Here is a 19,818-nt window from a genome sequence, read left to right as displayed (position 1 = left end):
TAATTTAGAGACTGTTGGGACCAGCCCAGCTGAAAAGGAGGCTAATGAGCATGCTCGTCTGCTTGTCTACCCCTTGTATATTCTGGCTCTCAGCTCTATTTATGGAATGTACTTGTTAAAGTGGATAAAAGACAAGCTCCATTTTGTTTAAAATGTCTGTCTCTTTCTGTCTCTCATTTCTCAGAGCTCACACCTGCTTTAACCGCCTCGACCTGCCTCCCTACCCTTCGTACACCATGCTGTATGAGAAACTGCTCATTGCTGTGGAAGAAACCAGCACATTTGGTCTGGAGTGAGACAGACAAATCAAACAGTGCACGCCTCTATGTCCAACACTGGCTGGGCCAAAATGTGAAAGGAGCGCAGCCTAACCTGTCTTAAAGATCCCGGAATTGTACTGGAAATGTTTCTGATCATGTTGGATACACAGTATGTTTGTCACTGTTACGGTTCTGTGCGTCAGAGTCTGTCACTCATGAGGATCTTTACGATTGCACGCAACACTCACGGCGGCACAGCACTTATTTTTCTATAAATCATTAGAAAATAAGAAACAATTACAAAGACTTTTTTATAATTAATATTGATCAGTCTGTGTGTACCTGAAGAATGAGTCTGTCAAATCGAATCAAAAACTTTTGTTGCATGTACCACAATTCATCCGACAATGAAAATGCTTTGGCTAATAAAAGCAAAAGCAAAGTGTTTATACTCAGTACAGCAACAGGTGAAAAGTAATGTACAGAAATAAGAACAATATGAGCAACACAGTAACACTGAAAACAGTAATTTTCCATATGACAATAACAACAGCAATGTGCTTGGAGACATGCTGGAAGTTATCTTTAATAGACAGAAAATATTTAAATAAGAATTTAATAACCATCAAAACCTACTGTAGAAAGAAAATCAGAAAGAGAAATGAAAGAAATGGGTTAAAACCGTTAATAGAATTAAATACTATTAGTTACTCTAAAAAATGTTACAGTCATTGCAAACTTTGATCCAGAAATCTTCTTTTTATCAAAAGATGTATGCAAAGATTGTTACACAAATCCTCAGGTGGTTTCCTGCTGTGGACATGTAGAATGTCTAATGCAAGTTTAAATTCAAAAGAAAAAAACCTCAATCAGTTTAATGCAAAGTTTAGTAGCCCTGAAGCCAAAGGAACAGTTGTCTGGGTTTTTGTTGTTGTTTTCTTTTAAAGTGGAGATACTACAAATACCAATATGTATCTGTCTGGACTGCAGCAGCCCAAAAGGAACTTGCCTGAGGACTTAACAGAACTGCAGCACAATGGGAAATAAGAGGTTAAGGCAAATATATGACGGGCTGCAGACAATTAAGAGAGAAAGACTGATTATCACTCAAAAAACTCCCAACAGGTAAAGAAAACTGCACTGAAGACAAGGTGAATACACATGCTCAGAAACTACTGAACATCTGGAAATGAAATGAATGTCAATAATGGGCAAGCCACAAAGCAGTGAAGTTTCTGTTTCAAGCAATGTGAAGAGTAGTCTGGTACACTGGAAATCAAGAAATATACATTCACAGCATCCAGGCTGTACTTGCATAAAAAGACAGGCCCTCCCTCAATTAAAGACTCCGCAGTACTAACATGCTTCTGATACTCATCCTGGAAGTCCTGCATCTGCGCCCACAGCTTCCGGTACTGTGCCTCCCTTTAAAGTGATGACAACAACTGGACACAGACACTCTACAGACACTCTATGTTGCATAGAGCTCAGTGATGAGGCAATGATGTCAAGTATTGCGAATGCAAAAGCAGCCATCAATTCCAGCACAAGGGCTTCTGGGATTCCTTTTGTGGAGACTAAGGGCGATTACGTCAAACCAAGCTACGTGAGCTCCGTGATTCGTGACTCTTCACGACAGAATTTATACTTGGACGCTCTCCAGATGGCTAAGGAGGACTAAAGTGGGATTCTGCTTTCAGCCTGTGGTCTGGCTGTTTGAATGGGAGCTTCTCACACTCTTGTTCGAGTCTTCCACAAACGAACTTGTCATCTCTGACCATGCACCATTGGTGCCGCTCTTTGTATGGAGCCGGTACTCCAGTATTTAACTCTTTACTGTCTCAAACACAGTGACCAGTGCAAGAGCAGCGTGTGGAATCTCCAGTGGGCTCAGACCAATGTAACAGATCCCTGAACTGATGTGGCCCTACTGGTAGAAATGTGCGATGTGTAAAGGGACAAACAGGTGTAACATATGCAATAGTTGAGACCTTTACTCCAATCTGTTCCACAGTCTGCCATATTCTTTTAGACACTGACTGACTGCAGTGCACCCTTGACATGTCCAGCCCCTTGCCTGCATCTCTAGCTGAGTGATGAAGCTGTGCCTCAGTTACTTTCTGCCTCATACATGCCCTGTGGGGGTAGTACTGACAAAAGGAAAGTCATTTGCCTTGGGTTTTTTTTAAGTCAGGTTAATTGGTAATAGTCACTGATTACTGTATTTACAATGGATGTAGCTTTGTGGGCAGATAACTAGCCTGATATAAGCAATGCCAAATATAAACAGAACCAGGAGGCATCAAAGCTGGCTGGAAATCTGACACATTTTCGCCGGATTTGACAGATACACTTGTAGCTACTCTTCCCAAGCTGTAGGCTTTTGTCAACCTAACTGTTGAATGAGTTGTAAGGCTAACAGAGAACTAATGGCTTACACATCAAAGTGTGTTTTACCATTTCAAGTACAGCTACAATGTTCATAAAACTTGAGAAAAGTTGGCAGAAATGCTTTCTTGTGGAGTTGCGTATGTTTGTCGCAGGCTAGACACAAATCTCCAACCTTGCTGTCAGTGGTCAAAGCACCAGGTTTCTGAATGTTTCTGAAACCCATGACTGACATCACGACGTGCACAATATTGTAGTCCATTTACATCTCCCGGAAAAAATTTTTTGTAAACTTTATTAATTCCCAGTTAAAGCCGACGACTCCAGTGGTGGAACAGTTCAGTTAACGAATGAACTGGAAACACTTCTGAATCATGGAGTGTAGTTTTTGTTTGATCCACTTCTGATTAAGTGACTTGGCCTGTGGTAAAAAGAATGTTTGTCACTGATTTTTATTATTGCTCCCCTCTAAAGACAATTCAAGGTTTGAACCAAACTGTGCTTTTAGAGAATTGTTACATACCTAATAAATGCTAGGTGTTTGCAGGGAAGACAACTGTGTGCAATGAGAAAGATGAGACCTCTTGTTCTGCTTCTAAGTGTTGGGATTAATTGTTCAGGTTTTTGTGAATCTATAGTTCATACTGAAGCCAGTTGCACCAGCTGTTCATAAATTCAAACTTAGCCATGTGTTTGCTAAGTGGCACTTTATGCAAGATGAAACTACAACTGGTTGCAGCACAATGACAGTTTCTGCACAGAGATTAGTTGTTACTAAATATTTATACCCACTAACCACCATGTGTAACTGGCATACAGCTAAGTGAACAAAGCAACAAAACCAACAGCTTAAAAAGAAAAAGCTAACATGAAAGTCTTTAAATTCACTTCCTACTACCTGGCAGGCATTTTGGGAATTCTCCTGGGAGTTATTTGGAATCATCCAAGGCCGTTTAAAATAATTGGGTAAAGAGCTGTGAATGCAAAAAAAGTTTAAAAGGTCTGACAACTTTGCCCCAAAATAAGGTTTAAAAGCCATTATTTTTATTTTAAGCATAGAAGGTACACAACAGTTTTCAAAGCACAAACATAATACTAATACTTGGCAGATTTAGGGGTGGCTGTGGAGTGAGAACGTGTTGCTGTGGCTCAAGTAGAGCGGGTCATCTAGCAGTTAGACGTTCGATCCCGTGCTCCTCCGGTCTGCATGTGGGAGTATCCTCGGACAAGATACTGAACCCCAATTTGTCCCTGATGCATCCGTGTGAGCATGTCGATAAATGTTAGCTAAATAGCAACGCCTGTTCCTATGTGAGCAGGTAGGTTTGGCTGTCTTTCTTACCTTAGCAAATCAAATCATACTTTAAAGAGTGCAACTTGTATTTACTCAGGCTGTCTTTGTCTAACATTTGCTTGATGATCTGGAACCTGTCGTGTGACAAATATGCAAAAATAAATAAATGAGAAGGCAGCACATACTTAAATTGCATGGATACAGAGAAAATGGAGCAACAGAGTGCTTAGGAATACAGTCCCTATTAGTCCACCTGATATGAATTCCCCAAAGAACTGGACAAACTCAAGTCATTTCCAGCATAAGGATTGTTTTGAACTCATGAACACAGGCATCCAATATTGATTTTGACCCTTGCAAACAGATTTCTCTAGGTGCTCAGAGTCTTTTGATGATATTGTGTACTCTTGATGAGATATTGAGCGTCTTCATAATTTGAGGAACGCTGGTCTTAAACTGTTCCACAGTTTGTAAATGTGCTTTTTTTGCAGATTGGTGAACCTGTGCATATCTTCACTTCTCAGAATATTTATTTAAATTATACACAGTGTCCGTGTAAAGACATTAAGTCGTCACTTACGTGCGGCTTTTGACAATGGTACAGCTACCTCCGTGAGAGTGTTCTTGACTTGACTTGTGTTTTTCTTAACCAAGAAAATATTTCTGTCATTATCCACTGGAATTTTTTGGACAAAAATCTGTCATTCTTCAAAAGCAGTTTATCTAACTAAATGAAGAGTTGGTGCAACTCAGTCAGGCCGGTTTCCAAAAAGCTTTAGGTGGATAGCCACCAGAGGGTGGTGGTAAAGTATACATAAAAATATATTCAATCACATTGTTAGTTTAGTCAGATTTGCAGTGTAAGCAGCAGACGTTGGTTTATGTCTAGACTGGGTTTATGGGTACAGAGCATCAAACTTTGACATAGGAAATAAGAATTTCTGTTTAATGTTTGTGTTTAGGGTTAATAAAATGCAATCTGTCGTTACTTAATTGCCTAATCCCCACCATACCCTTACCCAATGACAATCTTTCCCTAACCTGGCCCTCACTGGTCTGTGTCCTGCTGTGTGCAGATGTAGGTATTTAAAGCAAGATTTTTTTTTGTCATTGTTGCCACTCTACATTGTCTTACTGTGCTTCTCTATCGTCCACCCAAAGCATGCTGGGATAGAATCCACCTTCTGGTCCAGAGTAGGACTGATGTGTGTGTCAGTTGTCCACATCTTATTGTGTGAAAGATTTTCACCACAGCGGAACTTTTCACCTTCATGAACCATCAGCAACTCAAGTAGACGTGTGTGAGATGAGTTGGCTGAAATCACTTTCCAGGTATCACATTTGGGGCTAATTTGGGCTGTCGGGTCACTGACAGCCAATCTAGGGTTAGAGTTAGGGTTGGTTAACATGCGCCCCTTTTTGTACAGTTTGTGCTTGCTTAGAACACCCAGAATGATTGTAATGCCAAAACTATGTGACTTCATTGAAAACGTGTCATCTGCTAGTGTCTGACTTTTTGCCTATTTAGCATGCAGCTCAAACTAAACCCAAGCCTAACCCTAACCCCCAATGTGTCACCAGTGACTTGGTGGAAGAGTTTAAGGCTCAGCTGTGGTGCCAGCAAATGTGGTGTGAATCAGATATGGCCCAGATATCACAGAATGCTGAACTTGTAGCCAAACTCACCCTGGGTCAACACTGTTGTTACTCACAAATCAACTACATGTCAAAGTTTGACACATAGCAAAGATCCCTGACTTCAGCGGCCTGTCAAATTTTAGGCTTCTTTATTCCCAACATGGTGTGATGTTTGAAAAGCTGACTATATCTCCAGAATTTCACTTTTTTTATTTTCATTTAAAATACTGTCATGAATTCGCTTCCCTATAGAGGAGAAAAACTGCAGTGATAGGTTCCACTAAAGAAGAATCCACAGAACTTTGATTGACACAAATTTGAGATTTTTGGAGATTACCCACACTTCTGTGAGTCAGATCAATAATTACTCCAGTTTTTGTTTGGTGTGGCAACATCTTGTCCACACATCCCAACACACACAAGGACAAGGCTGTGATTTAGTTGCTCTCCTCATCCTTTTTCTACAATCGTTTGTACTCTTATTTATACAGTATTGTATTTATAAGCAAGGGGAAGTCCTGAAACTTTCCTTGAATGTTTTCTTTCTATTTTATTTTGTAATCATGTAATTAGGAGGATCAGTGGAAGATTTTGCCTTTGAATTTGAAGCCTTTGGGTTCTTATTTGTGTCTTTTCTATTCTAAAATAAGCTGGCTGATTTTTTTTGGTTTTCTGCGGGGAAACTGTGATGTTTGTTCCCATTTGGCTCCTCTTTTTCTGTTCACCACTTTTGCTGGTGGCATTATTGAGGTTAATGTCAGCTGTGGCTCACTCTGTTAGAAATGTCAGAGCCACATGAATCCAGGAAGCACTCTATTCTTTGGGCAGTTAATGATTTTTGTATGTGCTTTGGTGAACATGTAAAGAGAGCTTACTGATTTGTTGTTTTTGTTGGGTTGATATGATGAATGCATACATCATAACACTGATATTTATTGTGGGAAAGGAATGATTACAAATGTTCCAGTAACACTTATCTGTAAATGTGCTGATAGAAGCTATACAAGTTTAAACAGAACATTGGAAAAGTAAATGGTGATGGGCTGTCTACTGACAGGGAAGGTGGTGGAAAATTGTTGCGCTGTGTGTGTGTGTGTGTGTGTGTGTGTATATGTGTGTGTGTGTGTGTCTGTGTGTGTGTGTGTGTGTGTGTGTGTGTGTGTGTGTGTGTGTGTGTGTGTGTGTTTGAATTAATCAGAAGTAGACAGGAGAAGACCAGGTGGTGACACTAAAACATGGATATTTTCTTTAGTTTCCAGTTTCATGTGTGGTTACTATACATGTATGTACATAATGTTAAAGTTCATATCTGACTGAGAACAGGTTTCTAAATACTCAGGCTGTTCTATTGCCCCACCTTACCATATGGATCTTAATAAAATGGTCACTTTGTTACTGCTGTGTGTATTGATTCTACAGACAAAGGGGTGAAAAATGAAAAGGTTCACTGTCGATCTTTGATAAAAGGTTTTTATTTTTTATAAGCCTTATATTACATATTAAGTAGAGATAGTCCTCAAATTCATGTGTGCCCTGGATACAGGTAAGAAGGTATTGGATATGAGACCTAAAACCCACCTGGAAGTTCCCCACTCAACATAAAAACTGGACTGGTTCTTATAAAGTACTTTTCTACTTGAATACTCAAAAAGCATTTTATACAACATAAACAGTTTTCCATATCTAAGGGCTTTCTGTATAACATTCACACACATTCACACTCTGATGAGTGTATCATTCAGTATCTTAGCCAAGGACCATCAAACCACCAACCATCCACTCTGCTTCCTGAGCCTTCCTCTGTAGATGCTTGTTTCTCTTTCTAATCTTCTTCGTCTCTTTCTACATGTTTTGTTTCTTTGTGTAATTACTTGCGTGCCTTTATTTCTCTTTTGTTCAGTTAGCTTTTCTGTTGCTTTTGTTCTTTGTAGTTTACATATCATTTGTGTTGCTTTTTAAGAGACTTACAGTTCTATCAATATTTATTATTAAAAGCAATAGAAATGTATACATTGTATGCATTTTTTTATATTAAAAGGGACGTGAAAACTGGTCCCGCTATATATTTCACGTTTAATTTTTAATTCGCCGATCAACACAGAAGTCTCTCCCCCTCTCTCTCTCTCTCTCTGTAACCCATTCCGATTGGCAGGCACGCCTGTCAATCAACACGTGCTACCATGGTTACAGAAAACGCAGCAGCACCGGTTCAGCTTCTAAGTGAGGAGCAAGTTGAGGGACTGACAGGCAGGACGCTGAGTGATCAAAATGAGCTCTCCAGCTGTGTTTTTATTACAATGTTAGACTGCGCTAATAATTTGAAGCTTGGCCTAGAAGACGTGACATTATTCTGTCGCCCTAATGTTTTGGGTTTTGTTTGGTTTCTGTTGTCGTTCGGAGAGTAGTAAGCGGCGTCATTTAATGTAATTGTGCTGACCGTTGTTTGAAGTGTTTAACGTTAGCCAACTAACCGGTCCAATTAATCGACGCCATGATCCCCGAATGCCCGCTTTCCGGGGACTCGAGAAGCAGAAGCCGCCTTCATCACAACCACGCAGCTGGACCGAGCCGCAGTGTCAGCGGCTTGTTGTCCGAAATCCAAACCGCCATCCACAACGAACCTTTCGCCGACCACTACACTGTTATTCCCGGCAGAGAGCTCGGAAGGTAAGAACATGGCACACTTAAACGTAAATTTAGCTGACTTTATGTTTTCGTATGTTTCTTATCTTACTCAGCTTAGACTAGCAGAAATAGTTCTGTTTTTATTTGGCACGACTGCTCGAGCTTTGGGACCCATACGAGTGGTGGAAGAGGTCATGTAAAAGCACCAATGTCGTGAAATAGACCTTAACACCTCTGATTTTTGTATTGAAAATGTCACGTAAGTGGAAAAAAAATGCAAGTAACCCCACGAGAATGTGCTCAAAGCAGTCTGTCGGGTCTGATCCAGACTTTCTGAACTGGTCTGGTCGCCCAACCAACTCGGGCTGGATGGGGGGCTGTTGGCCCAAGTCAGAAAATAACACTCGCACACCTGCACTATTACAGTGTATTATGCACTGTCAGTGTCTGCCTCACACGTGCTGGTCACCGCCAAGCACTAAACCAGTGTTAACCGAATAACGAAATCGAGTTCGAGTTGCATTAACTTACTTACTGTTTACGTTTTTAATTACTAGGCTGTGTGAATTCATGTAACTCACAGTTGAGGTAATATATCAGGAGAATTCAGTTGAGAGAGCAGTCTGTGTTAAACATTACATGTTAATAACTCTTGCATTCTCCTAATATCAAAGCTGTATTTGACTGATGTAGTCAGTGAGTACTTCTGTCACGAACTGATCTGCTGATTATAATTATAATCAATGTTGATTTGTTTTCTAAAATAAACATCTGAGCTCAAATGAACATCAAAATTAACTTCCAAATTAGTAAAATAATTAAAAAGAAAAGTAGCTTATTGGAGCTGTAAGATCTTTTCTGTGTCTTGATTTTGTAAATTAATTAATTAAAATTGTGACATGAATGTAGTGGAGTCACACATGATTGGAATATTGGGTTAGGGTTATACCGTTACAGTCCCTAGGGATGGGGCCACAATAATAGAAATTAAATCCCTGCAAATAACGGGTGAAGTTCGGGAGCAATGAATACACAGTATACTCAGTTCACCATAAAGCATTGTATCCTTTTGATTATAGTGGACAAATTCATCTCTTATGGATACTGAAATGAAGGAAGGTAAATGCACGTTATTATCATCACTTAAGTATACATGCAACTTTCATATGTTCTCTTACATCCAGTAACACTGAGGTAAGTGGCTTGGCACTCTTTGGTACTTAATTGTGCTTAAAGTGGACCTGAAACACTTCATGTGTAAAGACTCATTTACATGATGGAGCCTTGCTCTCAAAAACAGCCATGGATGTAACTCTGTCTGTGAAGCGCTGGATTTAAGAAATAAGTGCTAAAAAATGTGTAGCGCCATCTTCTCTCAGTACAGAACGTGACACCATTGGTTGGTTGTGGTTAATAGCTAAAATAAACTAATGTAAGTCTAGCTAGTAACAGAACCGTCTAAGGAGCTTGGAAAGAAAAGCGTCTGGACCTCTTTAAATTTCCTTAAAGACGTTTCACCTCTCAGTGGAGAAGCTTCTTCAGTTCTAAGAGCAATTGGTGGCGAGTCCCAGATTTTATTCCCTATACTCTCATAGGGAGTATAGGTCCATGTCCCCAAGAGGGTCATGGACCTATTGATCCTCTACCTAATCACACGAGGTAGAGGATCAATAAGGAAACTTAAAGAAGTCCAGACACTTCTCTTTCCAAGCTCCTTGACTGACTGAGAACCTTCACAGGCATAGTAACAGGACCAATAACTCAGGGGAAAACAGGGGGACTTGGAATAAAAATCAGTTTAACTTTTGTGCTGCCCCTGCCTGCAACAATGAGTTTTTGTGTTAAACCGAGGATGTACCGTCCACTTTCACTGTCTGTCTCCTGTCTCAGCTGCACTGAAACAGGAAAATCCAGCTGTTAGCTCCAATGTTCAGGTTTGTAAAGCACTGTTTAAATGACAGAGTGGGGGAGAGCCTGTTTGAGTCATCAGACTAAAGAGAAGCTGGAGTCTCACACTCTGTTTTTCCACGCCAAGCCGGGTGTACCGAGCCCCACAGTCAGCTGCCAAAGCAGATGTTTGAAAAATGCGATCAGCACTGTTTTATGCAATAAAATATTCTCTTTTCTCAAACACAACAAAAAAGTTTACAACATCACAGTAAACAATAAAAGATGTTTCTGTTTAAGAAGGTTCTCAGCATGTTTTTCAGAGGATGGAGAATAGTTTGTCCTCTGACCTTCTTACCACCACAGCTTCAAATGTGTCCAGTTTGCAGCCAATCACAGATTCATGTTTGTCGTTTTTTACCATTTGTGCACCTTAAGCAAATATGTAGAACTGATTTCATTTATCAGTACAATATCACTAAAATTAGAAACATCTTGACTTGGAGTGATGCTGAAACTGTAACTCTGCATTTATTACTTTGAGGTTGGACTATTGTGACTCGTTATTATCAGGCCGCTTTAAAAGCTCTCTGAAAAGCCTCGAGTTGCTCAAGAGTGCTGCAGCAAGGAGTGGCGTGTCTAGAAAATTTTTGTTGGGGGGGCAGGTAGGGGCACAGATTTGGAGAAGGGTGGCAGATGTAATTAGCAGATAATGCTTAAAAAAAATTCTACCAACCATTAACCATAATTCAATAACCCTATAAACCTAATAACCGAATGCGCTTTTAACTCTTATTAGAATGAGATTTTAACCACTACGGTGCAAAGTTTTTAGATACTGCGTTGACAAAGTACAAGAGATACAATCAGTGCTTTGTCAGTGTTTACTCAGCATTCAAGGACAGCAATATTTGCATAGTATTTTTACTGACATATAGTGCACATATGTTTTGGGCAAAAACATTTTTGAATATTAAAATACGAACATTTGTAACAAACAATTGACAAATTAGCCAGTTCCAATGTAAAACTTTATCTGCCTATTAAAAAAAGAAGATAATCTTCTCACAAACTGGTGATTTTGAAACAGGAAAAAAGTGGGGAAACAACTGAAAAGACTAACATTTGAATAAAACCTGAAAGCAAGTAAATACTTGCTATGCTGCCTTATGGTAAACTTTGGTAATATTGATAAAGAACAACACTGGCTGATGATGAAATACAGTCAGCTGGCATGGTGACACTGCCAGTATAAACCTGCAGGGCTGGACCGGGACAGAAAATCGGGCATTTTGACTACAGACCGGCCCCCCAGGTATTAAAGCCATAAAGACTTTGAATGAAAACAAATGCTGTTGTGACAGTGATGTACAGTCTTGTTGGTATATGTATGATTTCTATACATTTTACATCAGATAAAAACTTTGGTTGTAAGATTTAGATAATTATTTAATAAAAGCTAGATATTTTAAATGAGAGTAAGAAAGAAAAGTATTTCTTTGTGCCCCCCTTTGTGTAGAAACTCCGTCATGCTAGCTAGTACGCAGTACGAGTTATTCTAACTAACTGTAAAAAGTCAGCACAACAAAAATAAACTACACCTAAACTTGGTTTATATCTGACCCAGATAGACTGCAGGTCATAACTTCTTACCTGAAGTTCAGTTCACCTGACACTCGGACTGGCGGCTGCCTCGGGGCTCTCCTCCTGCCTCCCCTTCCCTCATCCACCTGCTGGCCTCTGTGGAAGCCCCGCCATAGCCACCACCAAACAACTGAGTTATTTTTACACATCGACCTGCATCTGGCCAATCCACCACCTCTCATTGTTCATGCCATTACAAAATAAATAAATAAGTCACCGGGCACATGCCCGGTATGCCCGATGGCCAGTCCAGCTATGTTAACCTGCAACCAAATCTGCAGCTCCATACAGCAATGTTACGACTTAGATTATATCTTATAACTCATAACTCTTATGTTAGCTCCCCTCAGTAGCATACTGTCTGAAATATTCGATGGCTGCAATAATTCTTTAACTGTTATTTTTTCCTTGGTATTCTAATTTCACCGAAGTTTACTAAACTCAACAAACTTAATATTACTTACCGGGACATTTATTCTGTCCTCATTTTCTTTCACCGAAAAATTGTTTCCTGCGGTGCTGTCTTTCTGCTTGGCTCTCCTACCTTTGCTAACGTGATGCTGCATTCACTTACACTCGGATATCTGAGCTTCACCGTGAAAACATAATCGTACATTTGATATTTGATTGAATTTTATTGTTTTACCTTTGGGGTGGCACCTGGGGTGGCCAGTCTGGTTGGGGAGGTGGCTTGTGCCCCCCCAGGCCACCCCGCTGGACACGCCACTGGCAGCAAGAGTCCTGAGAGGGACTGGAAAGAGAGAGCATATTTCTCCCATATTGGCTTCTCTTCATTGGCTTCCTGTCGAATCCAGAATTGAATCAAACTTTTTCTTCTTACATACAAAATCTTGAGTAATCAGGCCCCGCAATATCTTAAAGACCTCATAGTACCTTATTATCTTAACAGAGGACTTTGCTCTCAGACTGCAGGCTTGCTTTTTTAAAGTAGAATGGGAAGCAGAGCCTTCAGCTTCTGGGCCCTCTGCAGTGGAACCAGCTCCCAATTTGGATTCGGGAGACAGACACCCTCTTTAGTTATCTTTTTAATAAAGCTTTTAATAAAGCTCATCTCTTTTCACTCTCTGTGTTTATACATTACTGCTGCATTTGGTCATTGGTTACTATTAGGCCTGCACAATAAATCGAAAATTTATTGTCATTGCGATACCAGCATGTGCGATGGGCCCATCGCAAAGGACGGCGTAAACTGCGATAATTGGGTACCTTAAAATGTTTACACACGTGCTTTAAAGAATTTACCAATCAAAGAAACCCCTTTATACATTTGACCAGTCGTATAGAGCCCTTCACAGCCAATCAAATGGATTAGAGGCCTGCCTCCTACGTAGGTGGGGAGCGAACAACGCTGCAGCAACGAGTCAGAGTTGTAATGGCTGACAGCGAGACGCATGACGAGAACGCTGACTATGAACTCGTGCCTTAAAAAAAAAAAGGAAAAAAAAGAAAATAGTACCTCGCTTATTTGGAGGTACTTTGGATTTGATAAAGACGACCTTCTCCAAACACAGGTGCTCTGCAAAACTTGCCGAACACTCGTGGCAACCACCAGAGGAAACACGACTAATCTCCACCATCATCTTCAATACAACCACAGAGAACTGTTTGAAGAGTTCCAGAAAGACAGGGCTAGCCAAACAAAGGTTGCTAATGTTAAGACAAAGAGCACAGCAGTCCAACATGAACTCCTTATGAGAAAACGTCGAAGCGCTACAAAGAAATAACAGAGGCCATTACACATTTTTTTGGCTAAAGACATGATGCCTATAAATACAGTTAGCAGAGAGGGCTTCACCAGTCTGATACATAAAGTGGACCGGAGATACCGCATCCCCTCACGAAACTACTTTTCCCATGTTGCCATTCCACAAATGTACGAAACATGCCACTGGACCGTCATGTTTGACCTGAGCAAAGCTGAAAACTACACCAGCCCTACAGTAAAGTTTCCTCTCCAGTTTTGACTTGCATCATAACTACTTGGTGAGTGGTAAAATGATGAACAACTGCATTGAGATAATTTGCAGTATAATTTAAGTTATGTTTATTTAAAACTAATTCTAGAGACCGGGAAGGATGGTTTTTTTTTGTTTTGTTTTTTTGTTTTTTTTGCTATTTATTTTATCGCACGTCAAAATGCAAAATAGTTCCCTATTTTGCATTTTGTCCTGTCCTGACCAGTGGAAAGTTTTTCCTTCCCACTGTCAACAATTATATGCTCATAATTGGTCATGTGATGTTAGGTTTCTCTCTAATAGTTTTCCAATACAAAGCGCTTTGAGGCGTTGTTGTGAATTTGCACTATATAAATAAAATGTAGGTGAATTGAATTCATAGAATTAGGGAGCAGAGGGTAATAGACCATTATACAACTAGACGTCCTTTTGCCACCTTTCTGGCTGGTTGCTGGTGTACTGCTTCTCAGTGTCATCCAGCCACTTGCCAGAGTCTCTTATAATAATGCAAGTTATAATTTTAATCCAACTCTACGATTTTGGATTCCAGCTATATAGCAGTGAGATCCTGTTCTGCCAAAAAATAGAATAGCCCTTTATTGTCATTGTACATGTACAATGTGCTCCACACCAACTGCACTTTGATAAAATATAATGAGTAAACAGTGGGAATAAAAAGCAAACCGAAGAAATGTATACAAAACAAGGGAAAAGCACACATTGGAGAACAAAATAGTGTCCAGTCTAAGCAAAGTGGTTGCAAACCTGCAGCAGGTGGAGAACTGGTTCTGTTTCACAAAGTTCCATAAAGTTGCACAGCAGAACAAGGACTATTGTCACCGGCTGCACTTCATCCATAGGATGACAAGCTTATTAAAGCTTATTAATGTTATGTTTTGTTAGAAAGTGTAAATGGTATTGTCTGTGTAGGTTGTCAGTCACCCAGGTCATGGTAATCTAAGGAGCTTGGAAAGAAAAGTGACTGTAGTTTAATACGTTTCTTGAAGACATTTCATCTCTCACCCGAGAAGCTTTTCAGATGACGCTCAGCTTTTCCTACATGTCTTTAGATGTAAATGCTGTTATTGATTACTGGATAACCTTCCTTTTGCTAGTGCACACAGCACATTTGTCTTTTATACTTCATGCTATATACTTACATACATAGTCTGTGGTTAAAATGAGACACCAGGTCTGTTGGCCAGTTTTGCCAACATCTTTTTGTGTGCAAGTGATCACTGAAATTGCAGTTATGGTTCTCTCTCCATTCATTTAGATAAGTTCTTGTACCTGAAATAACTGCCTAGAGATGTTACCAAGATAGCCGTAGAGTGGCAAGTTCTAGAATGACTTTGATTATAGCACAGCTACAATCTTAGCTACACAACAAAGGCTGTTTATGTCTGTATGTCACAGACCTGACATTGTGACTGAGATTAGCTGCAACAGAACAACATGAAAGCTTACATTAATCTGCAGAACCACTCTGGCCTACAGCACTGTAGAAGATCAGCTGACAAAAGGTCATGTGTCCAAGTTTATGTTCACCAAGGCACTGCTCAGTGGTTTGATGTAAATGCAGACTTATGTGTGGGCATACTAAAAACCATTGATTGGGGAGATGGAGAGAGGTAGAGAGCAAGGCACAGCTATATCAGCTGAACACCGGAACCAAACAGCTGTGATCATAGTATCCAAGAATAATAGAGAAGTCAAAATAGGAATCAAAAGCTTAGCTCGCAATAATCAAAAGTCTAGAGCATTAGCACACTGAAACTACATGTTTGATTTGGCAGATTTTTACACCAGATGACTTTCCTGACGCAAACCCTCAGGGATTTGTCTCCTTCTGGAATCGAACCAGGGATCTATCACTTGTTAGGTGGATTTGTAAACCACTATATAAGTAAAGATATACATTCTCATAACAGACAACATACAGCAATAACTTGGTTAGGCTCTGTTAGTCAGTGTAATAACAGATGAAGGTGTTGTTGTTCTGTAGCCATACAAGTTGTGTTTATTCCGTAGCTGACTCTTAGCCTACTCTCTGCATGAGCCTTCTGAACTTAGTGGTGGAATTTCATTCATGAGGCTTTTTTGGATTAAAGGCTCAGCCGTAAACTTGGCTTTGTTTGCCCATGCATTCCTCTGTGGAGTTGTGTTTTGTTGACTGTGAACATGATCAAATGTATCAAAGAGGTTAAGTTACCTCTGCAATTACACTTTTTTGAATTTGGAACACATTTTTTGACTTCCACACCTAATTACTCACTCCTTTGTTTTTTGCTTTTGTCCTTTTAGTTGTTTTTTTTTTTTTTTTTTAAGTTGGGGGTTTCATGACATTTCATTATTGGACTTTATGGTTTACCTCAAGTTCCAGTATGGGCTTACAAATGTATGCTTTGAACCTCCACACTAACCTCAGTTTGTTCATGCAAACGCCCACCTTCATAAGTCGAATAACGAGAAGCGTACAACAGGCACTGAGGATTTCTGATTCTTCTAGCATGAAAGTTTTCATTTTGTAAATAAACAGTTAACAGAAAATATAGAGATACATGTCAAATAAAGGTCAGCACTTTCTTGGTGATGTATATCATTTTGCTGCTGTCTCTCAAAATGTAAATAAAATGTTTTCGTGTCTCCAGTTTTCCTTGTTTGTCATGTACACTTTACATCACCTTGTATCCATGCAAACCTTTAGCTTTAAAAATGAAAATGAGTGACTTGGTGTTGGTATGTAATTTTTCAAGACGTGCTTGAAGTTTGAAAGCTTGCTATTAATTAATTAGTGCATTTTTAATATGGCTTTCAGACCCTCATTAACGATCTACTTTTCATATCTTGGGGTGGAAGTAGGATGACGATGGGGGCTTTGAGGTATTGCTTTTATGCGGTGGGAGTCCCAGATGGCTCACACCCAAGCTCCTTTTGTAACTTGTACTATGGCGAAGCTCTGAATTGCATATGGTTAAGACCCAAAGCTTTTTCCTTGATGGGTTTTAGTGACAGACAGGGATTCTCACTTAGCCCATATGGTCCTGGAAAGAGCATTACACCAGTGACTGTGCTTTAGTCAGCCAAGAGAGACCAAAACATCACCTTCTCTGAAAGGCTGCCGTGCCAATATTTACTCTGTCGTCTCTTTCCTTGTGTTTTCACTTCTTTGGTGAAGAGGAACCCCACCAAATAAGAAGTTAAAAGAAAAAAAAGAAAGAAGTATGACCCTTCATAACTTGATGGTATAGGCATGAATTTATATTTGCCGCCATGGCACAAAAACACGTACGAGTTCCCTTCCGCGCTGCCTTTGTCTTACTATGTTGTCATTCTCTAGCCCAGACCTTCCCAAAGTGTGGAGCCATGCAGGGGGGGCGCGGTATGAAAAGTGGGGAAAAAAACAAAACGCTTGCACACTGCTAGCATGGGGCGCCCGTACAAACGCAAAGCAACTTCATTCTAAGCCAAAGACTAGACAATATGGTGAAGCATGTCTTCCCTTTGGTTTCACCTGCACAAGTGCCGAGGTAGGTCTCCCTGCAGGATTGGTTTTCCCTGCATCGGGAGCAGCGCTGGGCTCTCCAAATCACGGACAAACGGTATCCCACATTCTTGATTTTTAGTTCACAAACACTTGTTGTAATGACTAACTACTCCTGACATTTTGGAGATGTGAGCTCTTTATACAGTGAAGTTACAGTGGGACACAAATAATATCAGGCTGATCCCGCCACGATTTGTTCCCCGGTTCAAATCCCGGTCAAACAGGATCCCACAGCTGTTTGTTTTTAAACCCATTTTGCACAGAGAGGCATTTTTTGAAAAATGCAATAATTGAATATTATTACACAGGAAAAAAACAACTACATGTAAAATAATCACACTGTGACGCCTCTGTCTTTGTAAATGGAGGGACAGTAACTGCGTGTGTATGTAAGCCTGTAAAAACCGAAGATACTCAGATTAACAGTATTTTGTCTCTATCTGCCATTCTGCAATTCATCTCATGTAAACAATAACGTAGCGCACAGCGTGACGTGAAAAAAGGCACATACCTTTGACGTTGTGTGACGAACTCTGTATTCCTCGTCCACACGTAAACGCAAAAAAGGAGTGATTCTGTGATTCGAAACGCCGTTTACGTGTGGACGAAACAGCTGCGTTTTCAAAAATACCCGTGTAGGTGTGGACGTAGCGTAAAAGAGTTAGTAGTTTATTTTATTACTACCTGTAATTTATTGCAGATTACTTGTATTTGCTTAAATGTTTGAGGTGTGAAATAAATGGAGCAAAATATGGGTGTGTGTGGTTGGAGGATGTGTGTGTGCACGCGGGAGGGGGGTCGCAAACATTTTTCTTGTAAAACAAAGGGGGGTCTAGCAAAAAAAGTTTGGGAACCACTGCTCTAGTCATATACAGAAAATGAAATTAGGTGGAATGGCGATGTCCATCTCAACCACTGTATTCAAGATTGATGGGGAAACATGGCAGCTTCCACAAATCCGGTGCCCGCTCATATATATTTTTAATAGGTTAATTCCAAGTTTATGAGAGTGCATCGATGTCTTGGAAGACAGAATTACACACCAATCGATGCATATTTATGACTGCAATATTCTAAAAGTCAAAGCCAGAATCTTAAAGTGAACCCTTAAATGTTTGCTCAGACAAGTGAATTACAGTAATTCAAATGTGATTAAATAATTCAGAGTGTGACAGCATGTAACTCAATTTGGCAATATTTCTTAATTGATTGTTAGCATCCAACGTGAAAACTGAGTCAAATAGTCATCCCAAGGTTCTTGATGAAAGAGCAAGTGGCAAGGGGACCCACAGCTCACATTACCTTATACATAAACATGTTTGGGGGACAAAAAGGGACATGTCTTTTCTCTTTACTGTAGCTTGAAACATTTTGGGACCTAAAAGCAATACTGTTGTGGCTAGAAGATTTCAGCTCATGGGCATGAATGTCATGGCAATTTTGGGCTATTAAACATTTCTTTAAACTGTTCTTTTTCCAAGGTGGGCTGAATATATAGCATACATGCTTAATAACTTTAAGAAACAACAATCCACACATGGTTAAAAGTATTCATGCACTCACTTAAATATTTGAATGTGGTGCTGAAGATTCTACAGGGTCTTTTAACTTGGCAAGGCCAAGGCTTAATAATTTATCAGCAATCCTGATTGAGTTTATCTTTGCCAACCCCAAAAGTTACTTGTCTGAAAACACATTTATTAAAGTCATGTTTTTTCAGCTTTAGGATCAGTGACATCTTTGATGTCAGTAAATCAACATTACCAGTTTGCATCCAACCCTAATCCAAATGGACAGTCAGTGATGGTAGTGGAAGTGTTAGACGCTGAGCTAGTGGGGTCGCTGGAGCCTATCCCAATTGTCTTAGGGCAAGAGGCAGAGTACACCCTGGACAGGTCGCCAGTCTAATGCATGGAGACAGGCAATCATAACCACCTTTGGGAAATGTAGAATAACCAGTTAACCTAAACCCACTAATTGCATGTCTTTGGATTGTGGGAGAAAGCCGAATAGACATGCAAATTCCCAAAGCTAATGGTGGAATTCAACTCACAACCTTGTTGCTGTGAGGTAATCGTGCTAACACCTGTCCCACCTTCTATCCGAAAATCTTTTTCATTAAATGAATCTAGGGCACCCCAGAACACTGATACACTCCAACTACTGATGGCTAATAGTTGGTAGAAAACCTACATTACCTACACATTTTTGATGACTAGAGCTTGAACTTCAGCAGTGATTTTAACAATGTTTTCATGCCTAAATGTATTACTTTGCTGCCATGTGATTGGCTGGTGAGATATCTGTGAGCAGCTGGATAGGATGGTGGCTGCAAAATCACTGTTATAGCATAGCACCAGGGGGCGATCGTGGCTCAAGAGTTGGCAGTTTGTCTTGTAATTGGAAGGTTGCCGGTTCGAGCCCTGGCTCCGACAGTCTCGATCGTTGTGTCCTTGGGCAAGACACTTCACCTGTTCAGAGAGCCCGGTGGCGCCAGTGTCCGGCAGCCTCGCTGTGGCTACAATGTAGCTTACCATCACGTGTGTGAATGGGTGGATG

The 19,818-nt window shown here is 40.2% G+C and overlaps 2 protein-coding genes across 5 annotated transcripts in view; both read left to right on the top strand.

The window, feature by feature from the left end:
- LOC102300977 (E3 ubiquitin-protein ligase HECW1) overlaps window positions 1–7,446 on the top strand; it is a 94,483-nt gene extending 87,037 nt beyond the window's left edge. For 2 of the 4 annotated variants that reach the window (XM_014339707.2, XM_005941252.3), the window contains one exon: window positions 185–7,446. In XM_014339707.2, coding sequence (XP_014195193.1) covers window positions 185–296 — 112 coding nt within the window. In that variant the 3' untranslated portion in view covers window positions 297–7,446. The remainder of the gene's footprint in view (window positions 1–184) is intronic. The other 2 variants (XM_042228172.1, XM_005941258.3) reach the window with 1 other exon arrangement.
- Window positions 7,447–7,748: 302 nt separating this feature from the next.
- The window catches only part of stk17a (serine/threonine kinase 17a), a gene marked incomplete in the record, with an annotated part of 44,703 nt that continues 32,633 nt past the window's right edge, over window positions 7,749–19,818 (top strand). The window contains 1 exon segment of the mRNA XM_014339711.2: window positions 7,749–8,247. Coding sequence (XP_014195197.1) covers window positions 8,072–8,247 — 176 coding nt within the window.

The sequence above is a fragment of the Haplochromis burtoni genome, unplaced genomic scaffold (genome assembly GCF_018398535.1).
Source record: "Haplochromis burtoni strain Fernald_Lab_line unplaced genomic scaffold, NCSU_Asbu1 Contig_309, whole genome shotgun sequence".
Classification (NCBI taxonomy): Eukaryota; Metazoa; Chordata; class Actinopteri; order Cichliformes; family Cichlidae; genus Haplochromis; species Haplochromis burtoni.
The sequence above is the reverse complement of the archived record's forward strand: the minus strand, read 5'-3'. Positions and strand labels throughout refer to the sequence as shown.